This window comes from Pseudorca crassidens, chromosome 1 (assembly GCF_039906515.1).
Source record: "Pseudorca crassidens isolate mPseCra1 chromosome 1, mPseCra1.hap1, whole genome shotgun sequence".
NCBI classification, from domain to species: domain Eukaryota; kingdom Metazoa; phylum Chordata; class Mammalia; order Artiodactyla; family Delphinidae; genus Pseudorca; species Pseudorca crassidens.
Genome location: NC_090296.1, coordinates 27,752,199 through 27,774,741, shown reverse-complemented (window position 1 = coordinate 27,774,741; position 22,543 = coordinate 27,752,199). Strand labels below are relative to the sequence as shown.

General features: G+C 48.9%; 1 protein-coding gene across 2 annotated transcripts in view; it reads left to right on the top strand.

The window, feature by feature from the left end:
* The first annotated feature begins 1,564 nt into the window (after window positions 1–1,564).
* FLVCR2 (FLVCR choline and putative heme transporter 2) overlaps window positions 1,565–22,543 on the top strand; it is a 67,343-nt gene continuing 46,364 nt past the window's right edge. For both annotated transcript variants that reach the window (XM_067730001.1, XM_067730000.1), the window contains exon 1: window positions 1,565–2,592. In XM_067730001.1, coding sequence (XP_067586102.1) covers window positions 1,924–2,592 — 669 coding nt within the window. In that variant the 5' untranslated portion in view covers window positions 1,565–1,923. The remainder of the gene's footprint in view (window positions 2,593–22,543) is intronic.

Here is a 22,543-nt window from a genome sequence, read left to right as displayed (position 1 = left end):
TGTGAAGAGTTCCCCATGTGATTTTTTTTTTTTTCCCCATGTGATTTTAATGTGAAACCCAAGTTGAGAATCACAGCCCCAGAGCTTTAAATTCTTCATTTTGGGTGTGAAGATTTAAAAAGAAAACAAGAAAGCACACGCACCCAGTGGCTCTTTAATGTTCAAACAAATCACCTTGAGGTCTTTTAAAATGCAGCATCGAATTCAGTAGGTCCAGGGTGAGCCTGGGCTTCTGCCTTCGTGACAAGCTCCCAGGGGATGCCCACACTGCTGTCCCCAGACTGCGCCTGAGTAGCTAGGCTGTAGCTTGAATGATTATGAGAGTGAGAATTATGGCTCTTCAGGTCAGCGGAGACTTTAAGAAGTAACTGCGCTTCCATGAGGGTCAGTTTTCTGATCTATAAAATGCAGACAACAGTAACTCTTACACCACAGAATTCTTGTGATGCTTAAATGAGGTAATAAAGTAAACACAATATAAATGTTCAATTTTTAATTGTTAGGATATCTGACACTCCTGAAATGCTTACTATCTGCCAGGAATTTTCCAAGTGCTTTCAAGCCTTAACTCATTCAAGCCTCAAAACAGCATTGTGAGGTGTGTACTATTATTTCATCATCAGATTTTCCAAGAAACTGAGGCACAGACAGGTGGTGTATCTCAATTTACATAACAGACCAAGAGGAGCTTAGCCAGTGTTTGAACCCAGGGAAGATATGGGCTCTTATCCCTCCCCAGGGCTGATCAGTCAGTGCAGGCCTGACCTTCTAGAGGCCCTGACTTGGGGGCTTACCTTCTGGAATGGGCTGTGGACCAGCAGGTGGCAGCCTAGGGCTACGTGGGTGCGGAGACCGTTTACAGCCTAAGCCCAGAGCCAGCGCTGTGCTGGGCATTTCACCACAAAACAGGGTCTTCAGCGTCTCCGAACTCGCCTCTTCCCTCCACCCTCAGCTCCTCGCCTGGAGGTCGCCCGGGGATCCATCAGGAAAGAAGAGTCCTAACGAACAGGTTCAGATCTGAGTTCCCCAACCAGGTTCGCAGGGAAATCAAGGAGCGAAGCGAGTTTTCCGCAGCTCGCCTTTACTCCCGGTCCCAGCCAGCACGGGAAATCTACAAATGTCTTTTTATACCGAAAGTCCAGCAAGGTTTGGGGAGCCCAGCCAAGTGCAAAAAGTCGGGAATCCCTCTTGGATACCACAGAGCAGTTTGGGGGCGCCTGGCATCCGTGTGGGCGCTCAGGGCATGCGGACCGGCAAGGAGGAGACTCTATTTAGAGGATCACCTCGGAAGGACAGAGGGTCTTTTCTTGCGGAGTCCCCCGGGAGGGGACAAATGAATTTGAGGGGCAGTGCCCGGGTGCGGGTTAACCCGGCGGTTTCCATGGTGCCCGGGGCGTGGGGGAGGAATGCACCCGCAGGCGGTGGCGAAACCACTGTATGGCCGGGCCAGCGGCCGGCGAAGGCGGGAGGGGCAGGGGGCGGGGGCGGGCGGGTGGGTCGTGGGTGGGGAAGCCGCGCGGGGCGGGGGCGGGGCGGTCACGTGCGCCGGAGGGGGCGAGGCCGCTAGTCCGCCCGGGAGCGACCGGAGTCCCGCGGAGTGGCTGCGCCCGGAGAGAACTGTTTCCAGGACGGAGGAGTGAACGTCGACAGGCGCTTCGGGAGGACTCAAGGTACCGAGAGCCAGGACCAGGCTGAGGCGTCTGAAGCTGGGGGACAGCAGTCAGGGACAGAGGACGCCAAGGAAAAGTGAGAGCAGAAGCTTGGGGGTGAGCAAAAGAGCCCCACTCGCGGCTTTTACGCAGGCTGGGGACTCCATTTATTCCTTCCGGGCGGGCCGGGTAAGTGCTACGTCAGCTTTAGGTGACCAGACGACGCCACTAGAGTCCTCAGCACCTGTCTAGGGCTCCAGGAGAGGCTGTGGTCATGGTGAATGAAGAGCCTAACCAGCAAGAGCGCGATGGTACCCCTTCGCAGACTTCCGCCCTCGGGGAGAACCCCAGCCTCTTGGCCCATCCCAGCGTCTCAGCCCATCCCAGCGTCTCCATCCACCCCAGTGTCTCTGCGCACCCCAGTAGTTCGGTCCAGCCCAGTAGCTTGGCTCTACCCAGTGGCTTGGCCCACCCTAGTAGCTCGGGCCCTGAGGACCTTAGCGTGATCAAGGTGAGCAAGCGCCGATGGGCTGTGGTCCTGGTGTTTAGCTGCTACTCCATGTGCAACGCCTTCCAGTGGATCCAGTACGGCTCCATCAATAACATCTTCATGAACTTCTATGGGGTCAGTGCCTTTGCCATCGACTGGCTGTCCATGTGCTACATGCTGACCTACATTCCTCTGCTCCTGCCGGTGGCCTGGCTCCTGGAGAAGTTCGGCCTGCGCACCATCGCCCTCACTGGCTCTGCTCTCAACTGCCTGGGGGCCTGGGTGAAGCTGGGCAGCCTGAAGCCACATCTCTTCCCAGTCACTGTGCTGGGCCAGGTCATCTGCTCCGTGGCCCAGGTCTTCATCCTGGGCATGCCCTCCCGCATTGCTTCTGTCTGGTTCGGGGCTAATGAGGTGTCAACAGCCTGCTCCGTAGCTGTCTTTGGCAATCAGGTGGGTAGAGAGTGGGTACTGTTCCCTGTGGGACTGAGTGTGTTGATTGTACCGCACGCCTCCCTGTGTGGAGACTGTAGTTTTCTGACTTCAGTGTGTTTGTGACTCTGGGTGACTGTGGCTGGGTGTGACTGATAGTGTGAGTGAGTGATTATGACTGGGTGACTGTGTAAGAGAAGTGGGGAAACAAAAGGAGGGACCTTTGCTGTCACTCACAGTTTCTCGTCCACCAGCAGAAAGGGTGCTTCTGGAACACATGCTGTTTTTATGATCTCATTCCTGAACTTACTTCACCAGCTTGGACAGGAAAGCTGTTCTTTCCCGGGGAGCAGCCCCTGGGCGTCAGACTATTCTGTGTCATCAGAGGTTGGCAGGTGCTTTTTTCCTGTCCAGCCAGCTTTTCCTAGAGCACAGTATCTCCTGCACCACATGGAAAGGCAGAGCGGGGCCCTGGTGGCATTGGCGCTGCTCTCACCTTCTTTATACACAGCTGAAGCCAGGACAGTGGGAACAATGCTTTGTGCCAACCTCCTTCCCTGGGGTTTAGAGCCAAGGGCAGCAGGATGGAGTCGAATTCTTGCTCTGAATTTTCAAGGTCTAGAAACCTTGGAAAGACCTGGAAAGCTCATATCTTACTCCTTTGTCTTTCCTTCTTTTGGGAAGGAGAATTTCAAATTCTTGGCATCTCAGTGTGGATATGACCCAGAAAGGTGGGCATGTCGTGAGTCTGATTGCTGTCTCTGAAAGGTTGAAGCAACTACTTTCGGGGCCCTTCTTTATCTGGACCACTGCCTGGCGTCTCACTTCTTCCCAAGCACATGCATTTGTGGCTATGCATTTAACAAATGACCAGTAACCCTTAGTTCTTGTAGGCTTGTTTTCTCTCACCTGTTCATTGCATTTAGAATATTTAAGCTTTCATCTAGGAAGTTCTTATTTGAGTCAGAAATTTCCAAACTTCCCTAAAGGTAAATTTCCATTCTGTTCATCTTTGCCACCAAAAAGGTAACTTGAGCTAAATTTTTTCAGGCCAGTAAGGCCTGCCACTTGGGTAATAGTTTAAGCAATCAATGAAAGCAACAGACAGGGCTTCTTCAGCACAAACAAGCAACATAAAATCCTTTACCCAGTTTTCTTTAAGCTGTGGGTTTGAATGTTCAGAAGATTGAATGGATTTGAAGTCTGGGGATGAAACAGGTTGGATCTTTTTGTTCAAGGCAATTAAAAAAATAGGTATTAAGGGTGACATGTACCAACCCCCTCCTGAAGGTGATGTGACTGTGAATTTGAACATCTCATTGCAGCTTTGCTGGCAGGTTTGACATTATTGGATGTTTTCTTCATAGGAGGGTAAAGCTGGGGAGCGATGCGCAGGACTTCTCAAGCTTCCAGAGGGTTAAATCTCACTATTCGCAGCCCCAACGGGATTCAGACAGGGTCACTGCAATCCCAAACCCATTGTTTGGGGAGGGCAGAAGAGCTAACTGGGCCCTCAGGTGGCCTGGTGACATAAGAGAACCCAACACTTTTTTTTGTTCACCATGGAGCAAAACCGAATTGGTTTTCAGACCCCTCTGCACACAGCTGTAAAGGAACTTAAAACCAAATATATCTTTAAAATTGAGTAAGAATAGTTACTCATTGCCCATGCCTACTCCCCACTTAGGTCAGAAAATGCTAAGAATTTTACATTTAAAAACACCCTGACAGCATATATTTGTATCACAGAGCCATCAGTTTAGTGTGTTCTTTTAGGCTTAACCCACTTTGCTAAGTTAAAAAAAAAAAAAAGAAATATGAAAAGCTGACTTGTTTATGCTTCCTCACGTAGAGGTGACTGCGTTTGGTTCTTGGCATATGTTTTAACCTTTCTCTCTGAGGAGAGCATGGCCGAATGGAGAAGAGATATTAACAGAACACCTTGCGCTTTGAAGTTTTAAAAAAAAAAAAAAGCCTCCACAAAGCTATCTAAACAGATTGGAGGCATCTTTCCAGAGAATAACTCTTTGTGGCCGCAGACATCACACTGATCAGCCAAACCCCTGTTTCATGGTAATTCTGACCCCTCTCTTCTAGGGCTTCGCTAATAGGCTCCACGAGGCGCCAGTCCCTGCTGGCCTAAATCCAACACTCATTCCTTCTCTCAACAAGCACCTGCCTTGCCAGACGCTGTGCTAGGGCTGCAAAGAGAATCCCTGCTTCGCACAGTTCTCCTACCACCCTCTTAAATTGTATCAGGCACCAACATTCAGATTTAAAAAAGCACACATACAGGAAGCAACCAGATGAGAGTATAGAGGATTTGTTTTCAGTTCGCCATGAGGTTTTTAAGTATCTTCTTCGTGGCATTGCTATGGGAAGATTGAAGGGGAAGGAAGCTAATATCTATCAAACACCTATTATGTGCAAGGCACTTCTTCATGCATTATTTAATTTTTTTAACCTTTGAGGTGGGTGGGGTTGTCCCTGTTGTTATAGGCGAGGAACTTGAGACCAGATAAACGGAGCAACCTTATCCAGGGTCCTGCTGGTGCTGAGTGATAGAAAGGAGGTTTGAAGCTAGCTCCACCCCCAGAGCCCCTGTCAGTGGGCCATTATTGAGTCTTCAGGTGGACAAAGCGTATATTAAACAACAACAAAAAAAGGCAGGATTCTGAGTTTCAAGTTTTGGCCCTGTGTCTCTAGGGTTGTGGGTTGTCGGTGGTGATAAAGTGTCCAGCAGTTTCTCTAGAATTTGAGAGCTAGCACCTGCCTTCTGTTTTGAAGTTCCAGGCATTCGCAGTGCCTCCCCACGTGCTGGTCGCTGAGGGGCTGGTTCTCCCTCTCTCAGCCTCAGGAAGGTGGGGCTCCAGGCTCTGGGGAGAAGAAACCAGTGGATCCTGAGCTGGCGTGAGGGAGGACAGGGAGTCTTGGACTGCAGCTGGGGCACTTCCCTGTGACCATCACACAGGTGGTAGCAGCCCGGCAGTGTTAACAACACTGGTTCCATTGTTTCCAGGGAAAACCATCTGGGGTTTTGAGTGATGTGGACACATGGTTATTGAGCAAGGCTGGGAAGAGAGCCTCGTGTGAGAGTATGGGGACGGCTTGGTGGCACAGGGCGAGGGAGATGTGGGAGTGAGAAGAGATCTTCAAGGCAGCCCCAGCCCCGATGAAGAGCTTCCAGCCCTGAGACCAGAAGGGAGTTCCTCCGGGACCCTTGGGCAGGTCATAGCACAGCGCCACCCAGAAAAAGTCTAGAGAGAATCAGTTTGCTTTTCGAGGAAAAGAAAATACAGTCACCTGGGAATTCCCTGGTGGTCCAGTGGTTAGGACTCTGAGCTTTCACTGCTGTGGCCTGGGTTCAGTCCCTGGCTGGGGAACTAAGATCCCTCAAGCTGCACAGCATGGCCAAAAAAAAAAAGAAAAAAAAATTACGGTAACCTTACAAAATCAGTTCTGTAGTAGCCACGGTCTATCTGTCTGATAGACATATAATGAAAGCCACAAATGCAAACCATATATATGACTAAATTTTCTAGTAGCCACATGAAAAGCAGGTAAAATGAAAAAAAAAAACCAGGTAAAATGTAAATTTTTTACCAAAGTAAAACAAACAAGTGAAATTAGTTTTAGGACTATATTCGGTTTAACTCAATATATCCAGAATAGTATTTCAACAGGTAATCAATGTAATACAATTACTAACAAGCTGGTTCACATTCTTTCCCTATGGCGAGTCTTCGGAAGTTGGCATGTGTTTTACGCTTACAGACTAGCAACATTTCCCACCATGTCTGGAACAACGATGCTAATTGTAGGGGAGGAAGAGGTTTTCCTTGACTGTCTTAGAGTCCCCAGCTAAAAATTAAATTGACGAAGTCAGATTAATAAGAGAAAATCATCCATAATTATTTCCTATAAGTATTAGGTGACACGGGAGTCTTTGTAAGGAAATGAAGGAAGAGTTAGACTTGTGCACTTCTATGCCAGATTTGCTGGAGAGCAGACAGTGGTGGAGAAATGTGATAGGTTAAGGAGTCTGAGGTCTGTAGAACCGGGGGGCCACTGAGCAAGGCCTTTTGTCAGGATTCTTGGAGGAAGTGCCTCTTTATCTCCAGAGACAAGGGTCTTGAGAGACAAGGATGAGACAAGGATGCTCCCTTCCTCTGTGACCAGGAGGGCACCTCCCACAGGAGGGTTTTATTTATTTATTTATTTTTTTGCGGTACGCGGGCCTCTCACCATTGTGGCCTCTCCCGTTACAGAGCACAGGCTCCGGACGCGCAGGCTCAGCGGCCATGGCTCACGGGCCCAGCCACTCCGCGGCATATGGGATCTTCCCAGACCGGAGCACGAACCCATGTCCCCTGCATCAGCAGGCGGACTCTCAGCCACTGCGCCACCAGGGAAGCCCCACAGGAGGGTTTTAAGGCTTGTTTCGGGGGAGGGGGTCAGAGTGACCTTCCTGCTTTTCAATTCTCTCAAATTGCTTCAGCTTAAAATATTCACTATGCCAAGGTACCAAATTTGGGGGTATTGTGTCCTGAACCCCATCGTATTTCAAGCATTTGGAAATCAGGTTCTAGCAGACAAAGATGGACTCTAGGAAAGTGAGTCCAGTCTTGAGGAGGTTGCGTTTACTGGACTGGCCGATCATCTGTCACCCAGCGAGGCTGGGTGGTCCAGAGGCTGACTCAAGAGTCCAGGTCATGAGGTGAATGGTCAGCCTCATCTTGTTCCAGACTCCTGGGCACTTGGGTGTGTTAAAGTCCAGGCTTATCAATCTGGCTGTTGCAATGTCAGAGAAACTTTCAAGCTCTGAGTGACATCTGGGGAGGTGAAGGCAAGCTCTTCTGTGCTTTCATTTGTTGTCATTGTCAAGGCACATGAAGCACCTGCCCATGTGGCTGACCACTTGCTGGTCTCCCCTTCGGACTGGAAGAGAGGACCAGGCAGGGGCTGGGAGAGCAGAGCAAGGCTAGTGGAGACTGAAATGAGAAGGGGTGGAACCAGGACCAACCCTCAAATGCTCATAGGGGCATCCAGGCCGTAGAAAGTGTGACAAAGGAAAAGTGACATTGGAGTGTGGAGGGGTCACAGCACCGTAAGAGCACGTGTCCCAGCTGAAGGTGGCAGCTGCTTGAGCCTCTGCCAGCTGTTCCCATACACAGCATGACCAGTGCTGTCAGATCGTCTCATTTGTTTTTTCTTTAAAGAGAAACCAGAAATCCAGATTTTATTGTGAAATCTGTTTTTTTAACTGCGGTAAAATAGACATATTTATAATTTTAACCGTTCATAAGTGTACAATTCAATGGCATTAAATAGTTTCACAATGTTGTGTAAGAATTAGCAGTGTCTATACCCAAAATACTTTTATCACCCCCAACAACTCTGTGCCCCATTACACAGTAAGTCCTCCTCTGTAACCTCTATTCTACTTTCTATGTCTATTAATTTGCCTATTCTAGGTACCGCATATAACCAAAATCATGCAATATTTGTCTTCGTGTCTGGCTGATGAAATCTGTTTTTTAAAATGCTGATAAAACTCAAATTTTTTTTTTTTTTGAGGTACACGGGCCTCTCACTGCTGTGGCCTCTCCCGCTGCGGAGCACAGGCTCCGGACGTGCAGGCTCAGCGGCCATGGCTCACGGGACTAGCTGCTCCGCGGCATGTGGGATCCTCCCGGACCGGGGCACGAACCCGTGTCCCCTGCATCGGCAGGTGGACTCTCAATCACTGCGCCGCCAGGGAAGCCCCCAAATTTTATTTTATTATTATTATTTTCCATGTTTTAAAATTGTGGGTCAGATAAAACTTCTAGTTTGAAACTTCTGGGGAAGGTAAAGTGGAACCGAATTCCAGTTCTGGTTTCTCCTTCATCACAAAGCCCTCACCAAAGATGTCGGCCGGCAGGTGGATGAGCTTAGAGTCTGGCGACTCTGGGAAGGAAGCTAGACCAGTGCTCTCCCAGATGGTGACCATTTGCCTCACCTCTGGGGCCGGGACCAAATACAGATGCCTGGGCCTTCACCTGGACTTCCTAATCAGCCTCTCCAGGGGAGGGGCCCAGGCTCCTGTGTTTTTACCTGGCTTCCCAGGTGAGGCTCACTATTAGACTTGCGATCTCTAGGAGAGAGGAGCAGCGTGCTGTGGGAAGGCGCCCTCCTGCTTGGAGCCAGGCTCTTGTCAGGGCTGGTGTGTTTTGTGCTGCTGTGTGATGGGTCCAGTTCCCAGGCAGATGCAGCTGGGAGCTCAGCCACTCACTCTCCAGACTGAGGGGAGAGGATGGGCTTGGGGCGGGGCTCGTAATTCTGGTTCACTTAAGGTTCTGAAATTAGAACCTTAAGAAAATAGAACCTTAAGGGCAGCCCTGAAGGCCTGTGAGGTGGAACCACAGCAGAAGCTCCTAATCCTTCTGTTTCTTTGACCTTCAGCTCAGTGCGCTACATGAGAAGAGGCTCTGGCTGGCCTGGCCTGACTTCTGTCTTGGCCGCGTTGCCTTGGCAGACATTCTTCAGGGCCTGACAATTCCGTGGAATCGAGTCTGAGTGTCCAGTTTAGCATCCAGGACCCTTCCTCCCTCGTCCTTCACATCCAGCCTGTCTCTTGTTCCCTCCCAGCCTTGTCTCTGCTCTGACCAGTCTGGCTTCTTGATTCTCTCCTTGAAGATACACTGCTTGGAGGTTAAGCCTAAAGCCTCGGAGAGTGACATCAGTAGATGGTGGACCAGGAAGCTCCAGACCCTTGTTCCCCCACAGAAACATTAAATAAACTAGAAACTTGCTAAAATATCTTCCCTATGGGAGTTTTGGAAATCAGTCAAAGATCTACAGCAACCAAGTAAACGCCCAACCAAGAAAAAACCACGTTCAGAATGGTAGAAAGTTTCATGGCCATTTTGCTCACCCTTGCCCTGACCCCACCCAACTGCTGTGCCTCCCAGTACCCAGTTCCTTTCTGCAAACCTGAGAACGCAAAGCAGACCAAATTTGCAACGTTTTAAACCAACTGTGTTTTTTTTTTTTTTTAACATCTTTATTGGAGTATAATTGCTAAACCAACTGTGTTTTTATACACTAACAATGAAAAATCCACAAAGGAAATTAAGGAAACAATTCCATTTACAGTAGCATCCAAAAAATACTTAGGGATCAGTTTAACCAAGGAGGTGAAAGACTTGTATGCTGAAAACTATAAAATGTTACTGAAAGAAATTAAAGAAGTCACAGATAAATGGTAAAACATCTGTGTTCGGATTGGAAGACCTAATATTGCTAAGATGTCAATACTAGGCAAAGCAGTCTATAAATTCAGTGCAATCACTATCAAAATCCTGATGATGTTTTTCACAGATGAAGAAAAATGCATCCTAAAATTCATGTGGAAGTTTAAGGGATGCTGAATAGCCAAAACAATTTTGGAAAAGAATCACAAAGTTGGAGGTCTGACACTTCTTGATATCAAAACTAATAACAAAGCTACAGTAATCATGATAGTGTGGTATCAGCATAAAGACAAACAGAGAGACCAAAGGAATAGAGAGTCCAGAAATAAACCCTCACATATATATGGTCAAATGGTTTTTAACGAGGGTGTCAAGACCATTCCAAGAGGAAAAGGACAGCCTTTTTAAAAAAATACACTTTACTTTTTAGAGCAGTTTTAGGTTCACAGCAAAATTAAGAGGAAGGTAAAGAGATTTCTTACATATTCCCTACACCCCCTTCTGGTGTAGTCTCCCCCATTTTCAACACCCCCACCAGAGTGGTGCGTTGGTTACAATTGATGAACCTACATGGACACATAATTATCACCAGTCTCTTCAACAGATGGTATTGGGAAAAACTACAAAACTCTTGGAAGAAAACATAAGGAAAAAGCTTCATGATAATAGATTTGGCAGTGATGGCAGTGATTTCTTGGATGTGATACTAAAAGCGTCAGCAACAACAGCAAATAATTGGACTACATCTAAATTAAAAGCTTTTGTGCATCAGAGGACACTATCGATAGAGTGAAAAGGCTGTCCATGGAATGGGAGAAAATATTTGCAAATCGTATATCTGATATGGGGTTAATAGCCAGACTATATAATGAATTCCTGCAGCTGAACAACAACAGAAACACAACCCAATTGAAACATGAGCCAAGGACTTGAATAGACATTTCTCCCCCCAAAAAAGATACATAGACGGTCAATAGGCACATGAAAAGAAGCTCAACATTAGGGAAATGCAAATCAAAACTACGATGAGGTGCCACTTCATACCTCTTAAGACAGTTATCAGTAAGAAAAAAGAAAAAGAAAAAAGTAAGAAGTGTCGGCAAGAATGTGGAGAAATTGGAACCCTGGTGCATTGCCGATGGGAACGTAAAATGGTGCAGTCACATGGAAGACAGTATGGCATTTCCTCAAAAAATTAAAAATAGAATTACCATATATTTAGCATTTCTACTTCTGGGTAGTTACCCAAGAGAATTGAAAGCAGGAACTTGGACAGATATTTGTACACCCATGTTTATAGCATCGTTCTTCACAATAGCTGAAAGGTGGGAGGATCCCAAGTGTTCATCTATGGACGATTGTTAAAATATGAAATATACATATGATAGAATATTATGCATTCTTGAAAGGAAATTCTGACACGTGCCACACATGGCTGGACCTTGAAGACGTCATGCTGAGTGACATAAGGTAGTCACAAAAAACAGACACTCTGTGATTCTACCTGTCTTTGAGCTGTCTTTTTTTCTGACACCAATCAATTCTTCACTTTTCTAACACCAGCTGGCTGTCCTACAATTCAATTCAGTTCAACTCTGACACTAATGACTTAGTGCAGACCCCACAAGTTAAGAGCTCAGTCCCGTAAGACTGTCTCCATCTGCAAGTCCTGGGGGCCACCCAGACTTCTGACTGACTAGCTGTAAGTTGGGGGTTCCCACGAGCCCTACTCAGGTTCTGTAATTTGCTAGAATGGCTCAGGGAACTCAAGTAAGCACTGTTTTTCTTGGTTTATTATAAAGTCTACAAGTCAGGAACAGCCAAATGGAGGAGACGCCAGAGCCTCTGTGGGCCACCCTCCCAGCACTTTGATGTGATGGGTTCACCAGCCTGTAAGCTCACCGAATTTCCTTGTTCAAGAGTTTTTCTAGAGCTCAATTTCCAGTTCCCTTTTGCTTCTCAGGGGTGGGGGGAGGGTGGGGCTGAAAGTTCCCAAACTTTATCACTTGGTCTTCTGGAAACCACGTCCATCCTGAGGCTCTAGAGGGGTCCCACTCTAAGTCACCTCATAGCCTAACCTCAGGTGTGACGGAAACAGGATCCTTATGAATAACAAAGGACAGTCCTTGGAAACAGGATCCTTATGTATAACAAAGGACAGTCCTATCACTCAGGAAATGCCCAGGGTTTAGAGCTCTGTGCCAGGAACCAGAAATGAAGACCAAATATATTTTTATTGTACCACAGGTAATCTCGAGTAATCAAATTCATAGAGACAAGATGTATAATGGTGGTTGGGGGGCTGGGGGAGGAGGGAATGAGGAGTTAGTGTTTAGTGGGTACAGAGTTTCAGTTTGGGAAGATGCATGGAGGTGGTGGTTGCACGATGATGTGAATGTACTTAATGCCACTGAAGTGTACAGCTAAAAATGATTAAAACAGTAAAAGTCATGCTATATGTATATTTTACCACTGGCACCAAAAACAGAAAGATACACTGCTTGGGAGGTGTTCCCTCTGGCTGGGTACCTGGGTAACTGCTCACCCCTGCCGTCATCTCCTCAGTCTCTGCGCTGGAGGAAAGCAGTCCTTGCCCTTCTGTGTGCTTCCTGAGTTTCTGTGGATACTGGCCTTCTTTTTTCTAGGGTTTGTGTCTCCCCCTCTTCCTCCACCTCCTCTTCCTACTAAATGGGAAACTTGTCAAAGGACTGGAACCTTGACTAATACATCTCTCCCATATGTCAAGGCTCTGGGCATAACAGGCGCTTAAAAATGGATGGACAAATTAATAAACAGGTATTCCTTTCCTGAAAGGAATTAAGGTGACCACTCAGCTGAGAGCTCAGGTGGTTGCAGGAAGGGACTCTCATGCCTGGATTGTCTTTCTGACGTGACTCAATCTTACTCTTTCAGTGGAAAAAGCTATTCATTCCTTACGGGGTGCCTTGAACTCTGCTGGACCCAGGGTAGTTGAGAACACATCTTTAGCTCTGCTGTGTACCCTTGGACAAGACCCTTAACTTTTCTAACTTTCGGCTTCTTCTTTTGTAAGATGGAGATAATATTGGCTCCTGCAGTAGTGGAGGAGAGGAGTAAATGAGACAGTAAGTGGAGGGCACTTAGCCAGCAGAGTTTGTCTGCTAAATGAAGAACAGATGCTGTCCCTACTATATCATCAATAAAGGTAATTGGCCACTGATCTAGAAGGAGAGGCCAACACTTAACTGCTCCCGGTACCACCGTGTGGCAGGCTTAAGGGTACATGTGCACAGGACATTCAGGGGTCACAGCGTGTGGGAGGGAGGACACACCCCAGAGTGAGTGTAGCGGGGAGCCAGCGGGACTGCTTCCCTGAGGAGGTGATGGTTATGAGCCGATTCTCAACAAGCAAAGTGACCAGGAGTTGGGTGAATAGGGGAAGGTGGGCCTTTCTGGAAGTTTCCAGGCAGTATCTTGATGGAGACTTGTTCCTCTTGAGAGCTGCTCAAACTAAGAGCTGTGCTGGTGCCGGGAGACGGTGTTATCTTCCCAGTATGTGGTTGATGAGACCGGTTGTCTGTGGTGAAGATTTTGGGGTCTTAGGGATGACATAGGTACTGGGCCAGTTCCCATCCCTGCACATCAGACCTTAGTCTTACAAACCTAAGACTCTACTGAAGGAAGTGGGGTGCCCAGGCTTATCAGGTGGACACAGCTGTTTTCCACTGCCTGATTCTTGATCTTTATCCAACAACACTGTTAACAGGATGTCCTTCCCTTGCCTTCACCTCCCCCAACCCCCAACATCAAACAGCCCCATGCGAATTGGTTAGCTCCCCATCAGGGATGACGAAGAACTGTAGGGCTAAGGTGAAAGCGGGTGTCTCCTCTTCTTTCTTCTCTGTCTCCTGACTTCTATCTAGCACCATCCCAAACTTAACCCAAGGGAGCATCGCCTTTCTCTCTGTTCTTCAGGACGGAGGCCTTTGTCTTTGCTGAGTCATTCAGAGGTCGGAGGTCTCCTGCAGGTTCTGGAAGCCCATCCTGGCTCTTCTGCCTCCCCACCTTATTCCAGGCATCTCTCCTTTAGTAGGCTTTGCAAAAACTGTAGCTTGGCCTCTGAGCCCCACACAGTTCAAGATGAGGTCTTGCCCCAGCGGAAGGGCAGAGAGCACCAGCACCATGTGTGTTTGCGGGAGGGGGATGGGAGGTAGGGCTGGCCCTCACTTGCTTACCAACTTCTCAGGATTAGACAGTGTGCCTCGCAACCACGAGTGGAGCGGTGTTTGCTTTGGCTCCCATCCGATTCTTTCTCTAGAGAGGAGGTGAACACAAGCCCTTTACAGTTCCAGGAGATCCCTTTTGACTAGACAACCCTGCCGGCTCCAGAAGGGAGGGGGCACGGAAGCTGGAGCAAGGTTGCAGGTTATTTTTCTTCCTTTTTGTTTTTTTTTTCCTTTTCCTCTCCCCTGGAAGTTCCTGATTTCTGCTCCATGTTGCGGTGTTGGCATGGCCGGGACTCCCATGCTGGCTCTGGAAGCTGCTGTCTGCGCTCAGGTCCATTTGCTGTGCCCATCAACTCAGAAATATAGGAAGTGAGCCTCCATGAGTCATGGCGTTAAAGCAGGGTCCGTCGCAATGGGCTGTTTGTTTGGGGTGGTGGCTGCCCTTTGAGCAATCCTCGCCTTCTCAGACCTTTGTCCCGAGCTTCCTGTTTGGGGCTGGACATGTTTGTGGAGCCACTCGATGAACTCAGGGGCCGGTTGCTTCTCTACCGAGGAGCTAGGCAGGAGCACACACTGGTCCCACCATCTGTCCCTGCCTGGGATGCCGAGGGAAGCCAGCAGCTGAGAATTAGCTCTTGATTTCTGTCCTTGGGGCAGTGGAGGTCAGTTGTCTCTAAGTGTGCTCCATGAACCACCAGCACCACCTGGGGTGTTTGTTAGAAATGCAGATGCCTGGGCACCGGGGCAGATTCAAGGAATCAGCCTCTCCAGGGTGGAGCTCAGGAATCTGTGGTTTTGATTATCTGCCGGGGATTGTGGTGTGCCCTGAAGTTGGAGAACTCCTGGTGTGGGAGCCATGAGACCCTGACCCGGCTCTGCTGACCCCCGTATTTGGGGCCTCTGGCTAGACACCTGCTCTCTTTGGGCATCAGCTTACCTATTCTGTAATAAGGAAGCCGGCCTCACAGGATGGACACTAAAGTCAAAGGGGTTGCGAAAGTTCCTGAACCAGATGAGTCTCCGCTGACATTCCCTGAAGGCACATCCGTCTTCTACCTCCCCGTCAGACTCCAGAATCTCTGGATTCTGGGCCTTTCTTTCATCCCAGCTGCTGTCCTGGGAATATTTGCTGACAGATCCTCCTCCCTGACACCATAGGTCAGGAACTTAAGCAGACTTGCCTGTCCAGTCTCTGCTGATGAGTTAGGTTGGGGCTGACATCACCACCCTTCTAGAAATAGGTCACCCCCCTAAAGACCTTGCTCATAGAACACAGGCCGGAAGAGGCCACATGCCTGGCACGTGGTGGGGACTGAGAACATGTGAATGGAAAGATGGACGACTGGTGTTCTGGTTTTATGCTTTGGGGAATGGTCTTCTCATTGCTGACTTCCGTCACATTCCAGAGCATGTTCTGTGATTGCCATCAAGTAACATGTCAACTGTGGCCTCGGGAGGATGGGGGTGGTGGGTGGGGGAAGAGTGCAGCTTGACCCAACCCTCTTACTAATCTTTTTCACCTTTTATGTGTAAGTGGGCCTCCTGAGAAAATCCCCTCCACCTGCTTCCTCAACTCTATGGCCTTGGAAGCAGGTCCTCAGGAAGAGCTGCAGGTGGTAGAGCTCCTCCCTCTTTCGGGCTGGCTGACTTGAGGGGGTAAGGCCTGGGAAGACCGGGCCACCAAGAGACATTCTCGGCCTCTGGCCTTGGGACAGGCATCTTGACAATGGTTTGCTTTATTTGTGGAGCAAGGAGAGTCCTCCTTGGGAATGTTTGGTTCTCTCAAGGCTACTGTGGGGGGTAGGAAGTTGTGTCTGCAGGGCCCAGCTCACCAGTGTAAGTTTGTTGAGAGACTCCCAGAGACATTGATGTTCTCTCCACTCATTGCACTGCCTCTGACTCACTGTCCAGAAAGAACTCTGGTAAGAGGTACAGAGTAACTGTTAGCCATTTTATGATGACCCAGATGCATCTCTCAGTTACATAACAAACCCCATTGCAAAGGACCCCATCAGACCCTGGTTCATCTTGGGTCTCAGACCACGTCTTCTTGGGCTGCGTGGCTGCTTGGTGGCTCGTCGTGGCTCAGCAAAGCTCTGTGGGAAGAGAGCAGGGCTGCGAATGGGACCATCAGAAGTCCCGATGTTACCTCGCTGCTGATCTACTCTGTAACTTCAGCAAGTTGAGCCAACTCAGTTACAAGATGGAGAAAAGGACGGTCCCCTCCCAGGCTCTGTGCCTCTCCTGTGCTGTGGGCATCTGGCTCGTCACCTCACTGGATGGTTTTGAGACTCAGTTTATATGCTGGGTGTGCAGGTGCCTTGAAAACTGAAATTTTGTGCAAATGTGGGCTTTTACGTGCCCTTAAAAAAAAAGAAAAAAGGACTCTGGACTTGCCTCGTGACACTCAGAGAGTGCAAGGGCTTCCTGTACATAAATCAGGTCCTGTCCATCTGGTAAAGAGCCACCTTGGATTCGGGGGCCATGCCCTCGGTTTACAGGGTTCAGCATTCTTGGCTTTAGAGTCAGCTCTTCATTTCAGAAAATGTTCTGGTCGTTCTGGCTGTAGGAACCTCTCCCAGAGCTCCTGGTTTCTGGAGCATCCCTGCTGATGTGGTCCTTTTGACTCGAGCCGTGATGCAGCTCCTAAGGTCCTGGGGACCATTCTAATTCCTTTTGATGCCAAGAAGGGCCTTTTGCCAGAGATAGGCACAAAGCAGCTTTTTAATCTCTGTGTGCCTTGGATGGCTCCTCTCTTCAGTGTAGGAAGTGGCAGTGGTGGCAGAGCACAGAACTGACTTAGCCCCTACCGTCAGGAGATGGGTCCCGGGAGTAAGAAGTCTTCTCCTAAGGGCCTGGTGTCCTGATGTTACCGCATTTTCTCCCAGGCCCCTTACATTTAGCAAGCGGCACCGACCCATGGTAACAAGTGGGGACTGGTGGGGCTCAAACAGCCCTTGTGACTGTGATAATTGACTTTCCTCTCTCTGGAATTCTTCTCTCTCTCCTTAGGGAAGAGGGGATCCCATTATTTGCCCAAGAACGCTGGCCCTGTATTCTCATGCTACTCCACAAAAATCCAAGTCCTTTACGAGGGTGCCCCCACTGTGGGCCAGATGTCTGTCGCTTGCGAGTAAACCACACAGGCCCCTGGCCATCCAGTCTCTGTTTCTCTTTGAATTCTGCTTGTCCTGGATTGCATCCACTCTGGCCAGCCTCCAGGTGTCTCCCCAGTTGACAGCAGGTAATGGGACAAATGAGAGTCAGTGAATGAAGGCTCTCATCCCCTTGGCTGTCTATCTCATGAGGTACAACCTCAGATTAAGGGCTGTACTCTCCATTTACAGGGCCAAGCACTCTGACCTTTATGTCAATTCTTGGGAGCTGTGGTTTCTTTGAGACAGTGCACCACAGCCTTTATTTATTGTTTGAAAAATTTTTATTGAATATCTACTCTGTGCCAACCCACGTTCTGAGCTCTGAGGTTACAGTAGTGAATAGAAAAGTTCCTGAGTTCACACTTAAGAGGAGAGGGATTAGACCGTAAGGCATTACTTATGGAGTGACTAGTGGTGGAAATGTCAGGCCAAGTAGGAGGGGCGATGACCTCATGTATGTAGGTCCTGATTAACTCCCTGAATCCCAGGGCGAGAGCTGATGGCGTTGCGTTCTTGGGGTGGTGGTAGGTATGGGTGATTAATAGTTTTCCTGGTGCAAGGTTTAGATTTCTTTTTCTCTGCAGATCGCTCTGGGATAATGAGGCAGGGGTAGTTGCCTTATGAAGTTGGCTCTTTGGAAAAATCTACTTAGAGCCCAGCCTGTTTCTGGATGTGCACCCTGAAGTGGGTCTGGCTTGTGGTAGCACTTTAAGAAATCACTCTTCCAGGGCCTGCCTGTGAGTAAACCCCCTGGTCTCAGTTTCACCTCTGAAAGTTGGAAGGGGAGAGCTGTCACCAAGAAAGCCCAACCAGACTCAGAAGAAAACTTGGGAGAATTAGAAACATGTTTTGTCACATGAATTACTTTTAGGAATGACAGCTCGTGACATATCAGACAAAGGAAACAGTTCTTCTGGTTTCACCATCTGTCACCAGGCAGGGAGTGGTAAGGTTGAGCGCAGCAACACCACACAAGACATTTGGGTTCATCTGTTGGCTGCTGCGAGCTGGCATCTGGTTGGGAGTTGGTGGAAGTGCCAAAGCATCTGCCTGGAGCTCTTCACTTTCTCCAAAAGTTGGAGAAAGTATGGTCTGCATCTCTGCTGGCCTGGTGATTGGAAAGATGCCCCTCATCTTTCCTCTCTGGCCTGGTGATTGGAAGGATGCCCCTCATCTTTCCTCTTCCCCGGCTGAGTCACTGGGGAAGTTCTAGGAGCCTATGGTCGTTGACTGTCACCTCTGTCGTGAGAGGGACCTTTGGGTGGAGAAGCCGGCAGTGAGGTGGGCGCTCGGGGAAAGGGGAGCAGAGGAGCCTTGGCATATGGTCTCACCTAGACCAGGACTGAGCCTTTGCAGATGTTGTCACAAGGACAATTTCAGGAGGAACACCTACCCTTAAAAGGAGGCATGTGTGCACCAGGAGCCTCTTGAGTTGATGACTGAAAGCAGCAAATTGCTACTGTGCCCAACTTCTTTGCTGTAGAAGAAACTGGAAATTCTTGAGTTACTTTTGAGCTGCACAGTTCTAAAAGGCTTCTCTTTATTCAGAAGATACTTCCTGATCCCCATCTCTGTTCTTAGCATTGTACTGGGCGCGGGGGGAGGGGGTCACACAAGGAAATGTTAGTCAATGTCTCTGTCCTCACGGTGCTAAAATCTAGCTGGGGAGACAACAAACACCCTACGTGGAAAACAACCAAAAGTCAGCATTGCATAAGAACAAGGAACCCCATAGGGTGTAACTCAGTGGTCAACAAAACAGACTATAGCCGGACACACCTCTCATGGTCACTTCCTCCAATAGCTAGACAAACGGGGGACACTTGAATGATAGAATCGAGTGTGTAAGACTGGAGATGTTGTCAGGTCCCTGAGGCATTTACTTCCGTGAAATTCACCTGTTTCGTCAAGGGGTTTGGAGTCAGATTGCCATGGGCTTGAATCTCAGTTCTGCTATTAGAAGCTGGGTGAACTTGGGCAAGTTACAGTTTTCTCATCTGTAAAAACCAAACCAGAGATAATCCTGACAACTTTAGGGAGTTGTTGGAAGGGATTAAATGAAATAACGTGAAAAATCATTTAGCAACTGCCTAGCACAGTAGGTGCTCATTATGTGTTAGTTTCCTTCCTTCTAGTTTGAATAACAGCCAAGACCTGAACATTCAGCCAAATGGTGAATGGGTCAAACTCTAGTACCCGTGGCCTGAACTTGAAGCCCAGCATAGAACACTTGCTGTTCTATGACCCTGGGCAAGCTACCTAAAGGCTAGTTTTCTCCATTTAAAAATAGGGATTAAAAGAGTGTGTGTATGTGTATAGCACTTAATAGTGCCTAGGCCAGTAACTGTGGCGTGGCGAGCACAATGGGTCAGCCGTGGTCACTATTCTTACCTTCCCTGGGAAGCAGTGATTACAGGCTGTCCTGATTTCACTAGTGCTCTTCTTGCCTTTCCCTAACCTCTTTACCCCAAAGGACTGAGGTTATATAAGCCACCAGCACAATCACAGGTTTGAAGACAAACCCTGTGATTGGGGAGGGACTCTAAGAAAGTCTATATTCAACCAGCTGTGACCCTGCTTCCCAAGTTCTTAGGGACCTAAGCCTAGCCTTTTAAATCCATAAAGCTCTTTCATGGGCGATTTGCCCCCAGGTTAGTGGGATTGTTTTTGTTCCTGAAGGTCTGCTGCCTCCTTAATCCTCAGTTGGCCTTTTTAGAAGAAGCCAAGGGGTTGGATTTGGGAATTTCAAAAATACGATCATGTGAGCAGGCTTTGCGTGCACGTGATTGCCGACTGCGGTGTGTTCCTAGACGCTGCCTGGTGGTCCTGGGTGGCTGGGAGCTTGTCCTCATGATTAAGCTGTAGTTCAAGTTCAGTGTTTCCGTGCCCAGCAGCCACCTCGCTCTCCTTGCTTCTTTCTGGGGCATCCAAGCCTCAGTCCCAGGACCGCCCTCTGAGCCTCCTCCACATCCAAAGTTGGCTTTCCTGCCATGTACCTTCACTCTAACGGAGACCCACATTGGGGATCCTGGAACCTTTGTTTGTGCATCATTTTACCCAAATTAGTTATTCTTCAGTCACTGAGGTGTAGTGTTTTCACTGAGGTGTAAACACACGTCTAAGTTTACCTGGCACTGGCCAATAGGAGCAGAACTATGTAGCGGGTGTGCACACTTGCCTAGCAGCACCACTTCGTGGTGTTTAAATGCTCACAGCAGGGTGTAGGGATGGGCCGTGAGTGTTGAAGTCACTTCCGAGCGCTGTGTATAATTCCCACGTGGACGTGGGCCTGGGAGACAGGTTGTAGTGGTGGCCTCCCTGCTGGTGGCCCCGATGGCCACGCCTGAGGTACCAGTGTCCAGACACGCAGCCCCAGGAGAGGGTGGGCGCGTTTTGTATGGGATGGAAATTAGACATACTATAATTGTAGCACATTTTAGTGCCCATAAATTCTGCATGGACTTAAGTGACCCTTTATATAGTCACATTTTCATACATTTGCCTATGTAGCTAAGTTTTCCTCAACTGTTGTACTCTGTGACACTTAGCGTCTGATTAATCTTTAGATCATTAAGATCCTTGCTAGTGTACGTAGACATGTATAGATACACACCTGTATGTGGTCACCCATCACATAGAAACACCCTTGTGAGGGTGGCATCCTGCCGTGTGCTTAACGTTGCTCATAGGGGTTGGTCAGCTTTGAGCAAACATGGAGTGTGGAAATCTAGGTTGAACCCAAATTTATCTTTCGTGTGGTGCTGATTTTAAAACAACCCCCAATGATGTTTTTTTAAATAGCATACTTTCTCTGAGAGTCTTGTCTAGATTTAAATTTCCAACGACATCTTTCCCCAGATCTGGGCTCATGGCTAATCTGGAAGGGTAGTGACGTTTTCCTGACATGCCAGTTAACTGCAGCCCATTCATTCGGTACCCATTTATCGAGTAAACTCCTTTTGTGTTTACCAGGCACCAGACTAGTGTCACAAATAAGGTTGAAAACCAAAGGATTAGAGGAGTTAGGGCAAGGAGATCAAGCCTCACTAGCATGACCAAGGAAAACTCAGTGAAGGAGCTGAGGGTGAGATGGGCTCTAAAAGACTCAAGGAGAGAGACCTTTGCAAGCAATGAATCTGCTGGGATAAAGGTTGAGACCAGTCGATGAAAGGTTGGACTTGTGAATCATCCAGTCCGGGGACATCCAGGGAAGCAGATGGAGGTGGGACGGGATGTGAAGAAAGCTAAGAACAGCAGGCTGAGGGGTGTGGATGTGGTCCTCCCTGGGAGAGGGCTGGCTCCTTGAGGGTCCTTGAGCAGGACCGCGTGGTCAGAGCAGCGCCGAGGAAGGTGCCCCTGAACACGCTATGCAGGCTGGTGGGAGAGAGGTCACATCATCCGAAAGGGGGCGGGGAGCTGATGCAATGTGGACGTCCAAGGACGGCGGGGGAGGGTCGGACAGCGTGGTTGTGAGAGGGCAGAGGCCAGGGGGCTGAGAGATGAGAAAGGGCAGAGAGAATGAGCAGAGAAGGATGAGGAGAGCCAGGGCAGGTGTCTGTGGGGCTGCCATCGGTCAACCAAGCACATCTTGTTTGTCCCAGTGGCCTCTCCTCCCCTGCCTGTCGCCATTGCTGGGGGAGAGCGTGCGGGGTGGGAGAGGCAGGCTTGCAGAAGAGGAGTGAGCCCTCCTGGTGTAAAGCGTTCTGCAGAGTAGTCCACTCAAATGGGCTCACTAGGCGTCAGAGCACCCCCCTGAGCTAGAGGGTGTGAAGTAGGCAGTACCTTCCTTTGTGAATTAGGAAATAGGCACAAAGAGGGGAATTAACTTGCCCATGCCAGACATCTCCTAACTGGCAGAGCTGGTATGTGAACACACACCTTTCTGAACTTGGAGCCCTAGGCCTTAACCACTGTGTAGAGTGACGACATGTCTGAGGGATGTTGGGGTGGAAAGGAGGAAGGGGGAGGGGTTCACTTCAAAATGAACAATGTTCACTGTTAAAATGAACCACATGGGTGTGAGCTCCTTGAGGAGCATGGTGACCCTCCGATTAGGTCATAAGGAGACCAACTTTGAAGCAAGCCTTCAAGCCCAGGAGCTTTGCTGCAGGGAAAGCTGCTGGCCCAGTAAGGGGACATTTTTGACCCTTGACGCCAGAAAGCGAGCTGTTGGGAGTCCTGAAATGCAAGAGACATGCCACCCTGATTGGGTGACTGTGCCCAGGGGGAAGGAATGAGGCAATGGGGACCCAGCCATGGGGCTGAGAGTGGGCGCATCTTTCTCTGATCAGCAGGCATGCCTGGGGCAGGAATGGACCGAGGAGGAATGAGGTTGGGCGGGTGAGAACCTGCTTGCTGATGTGGTTGCCTCCTA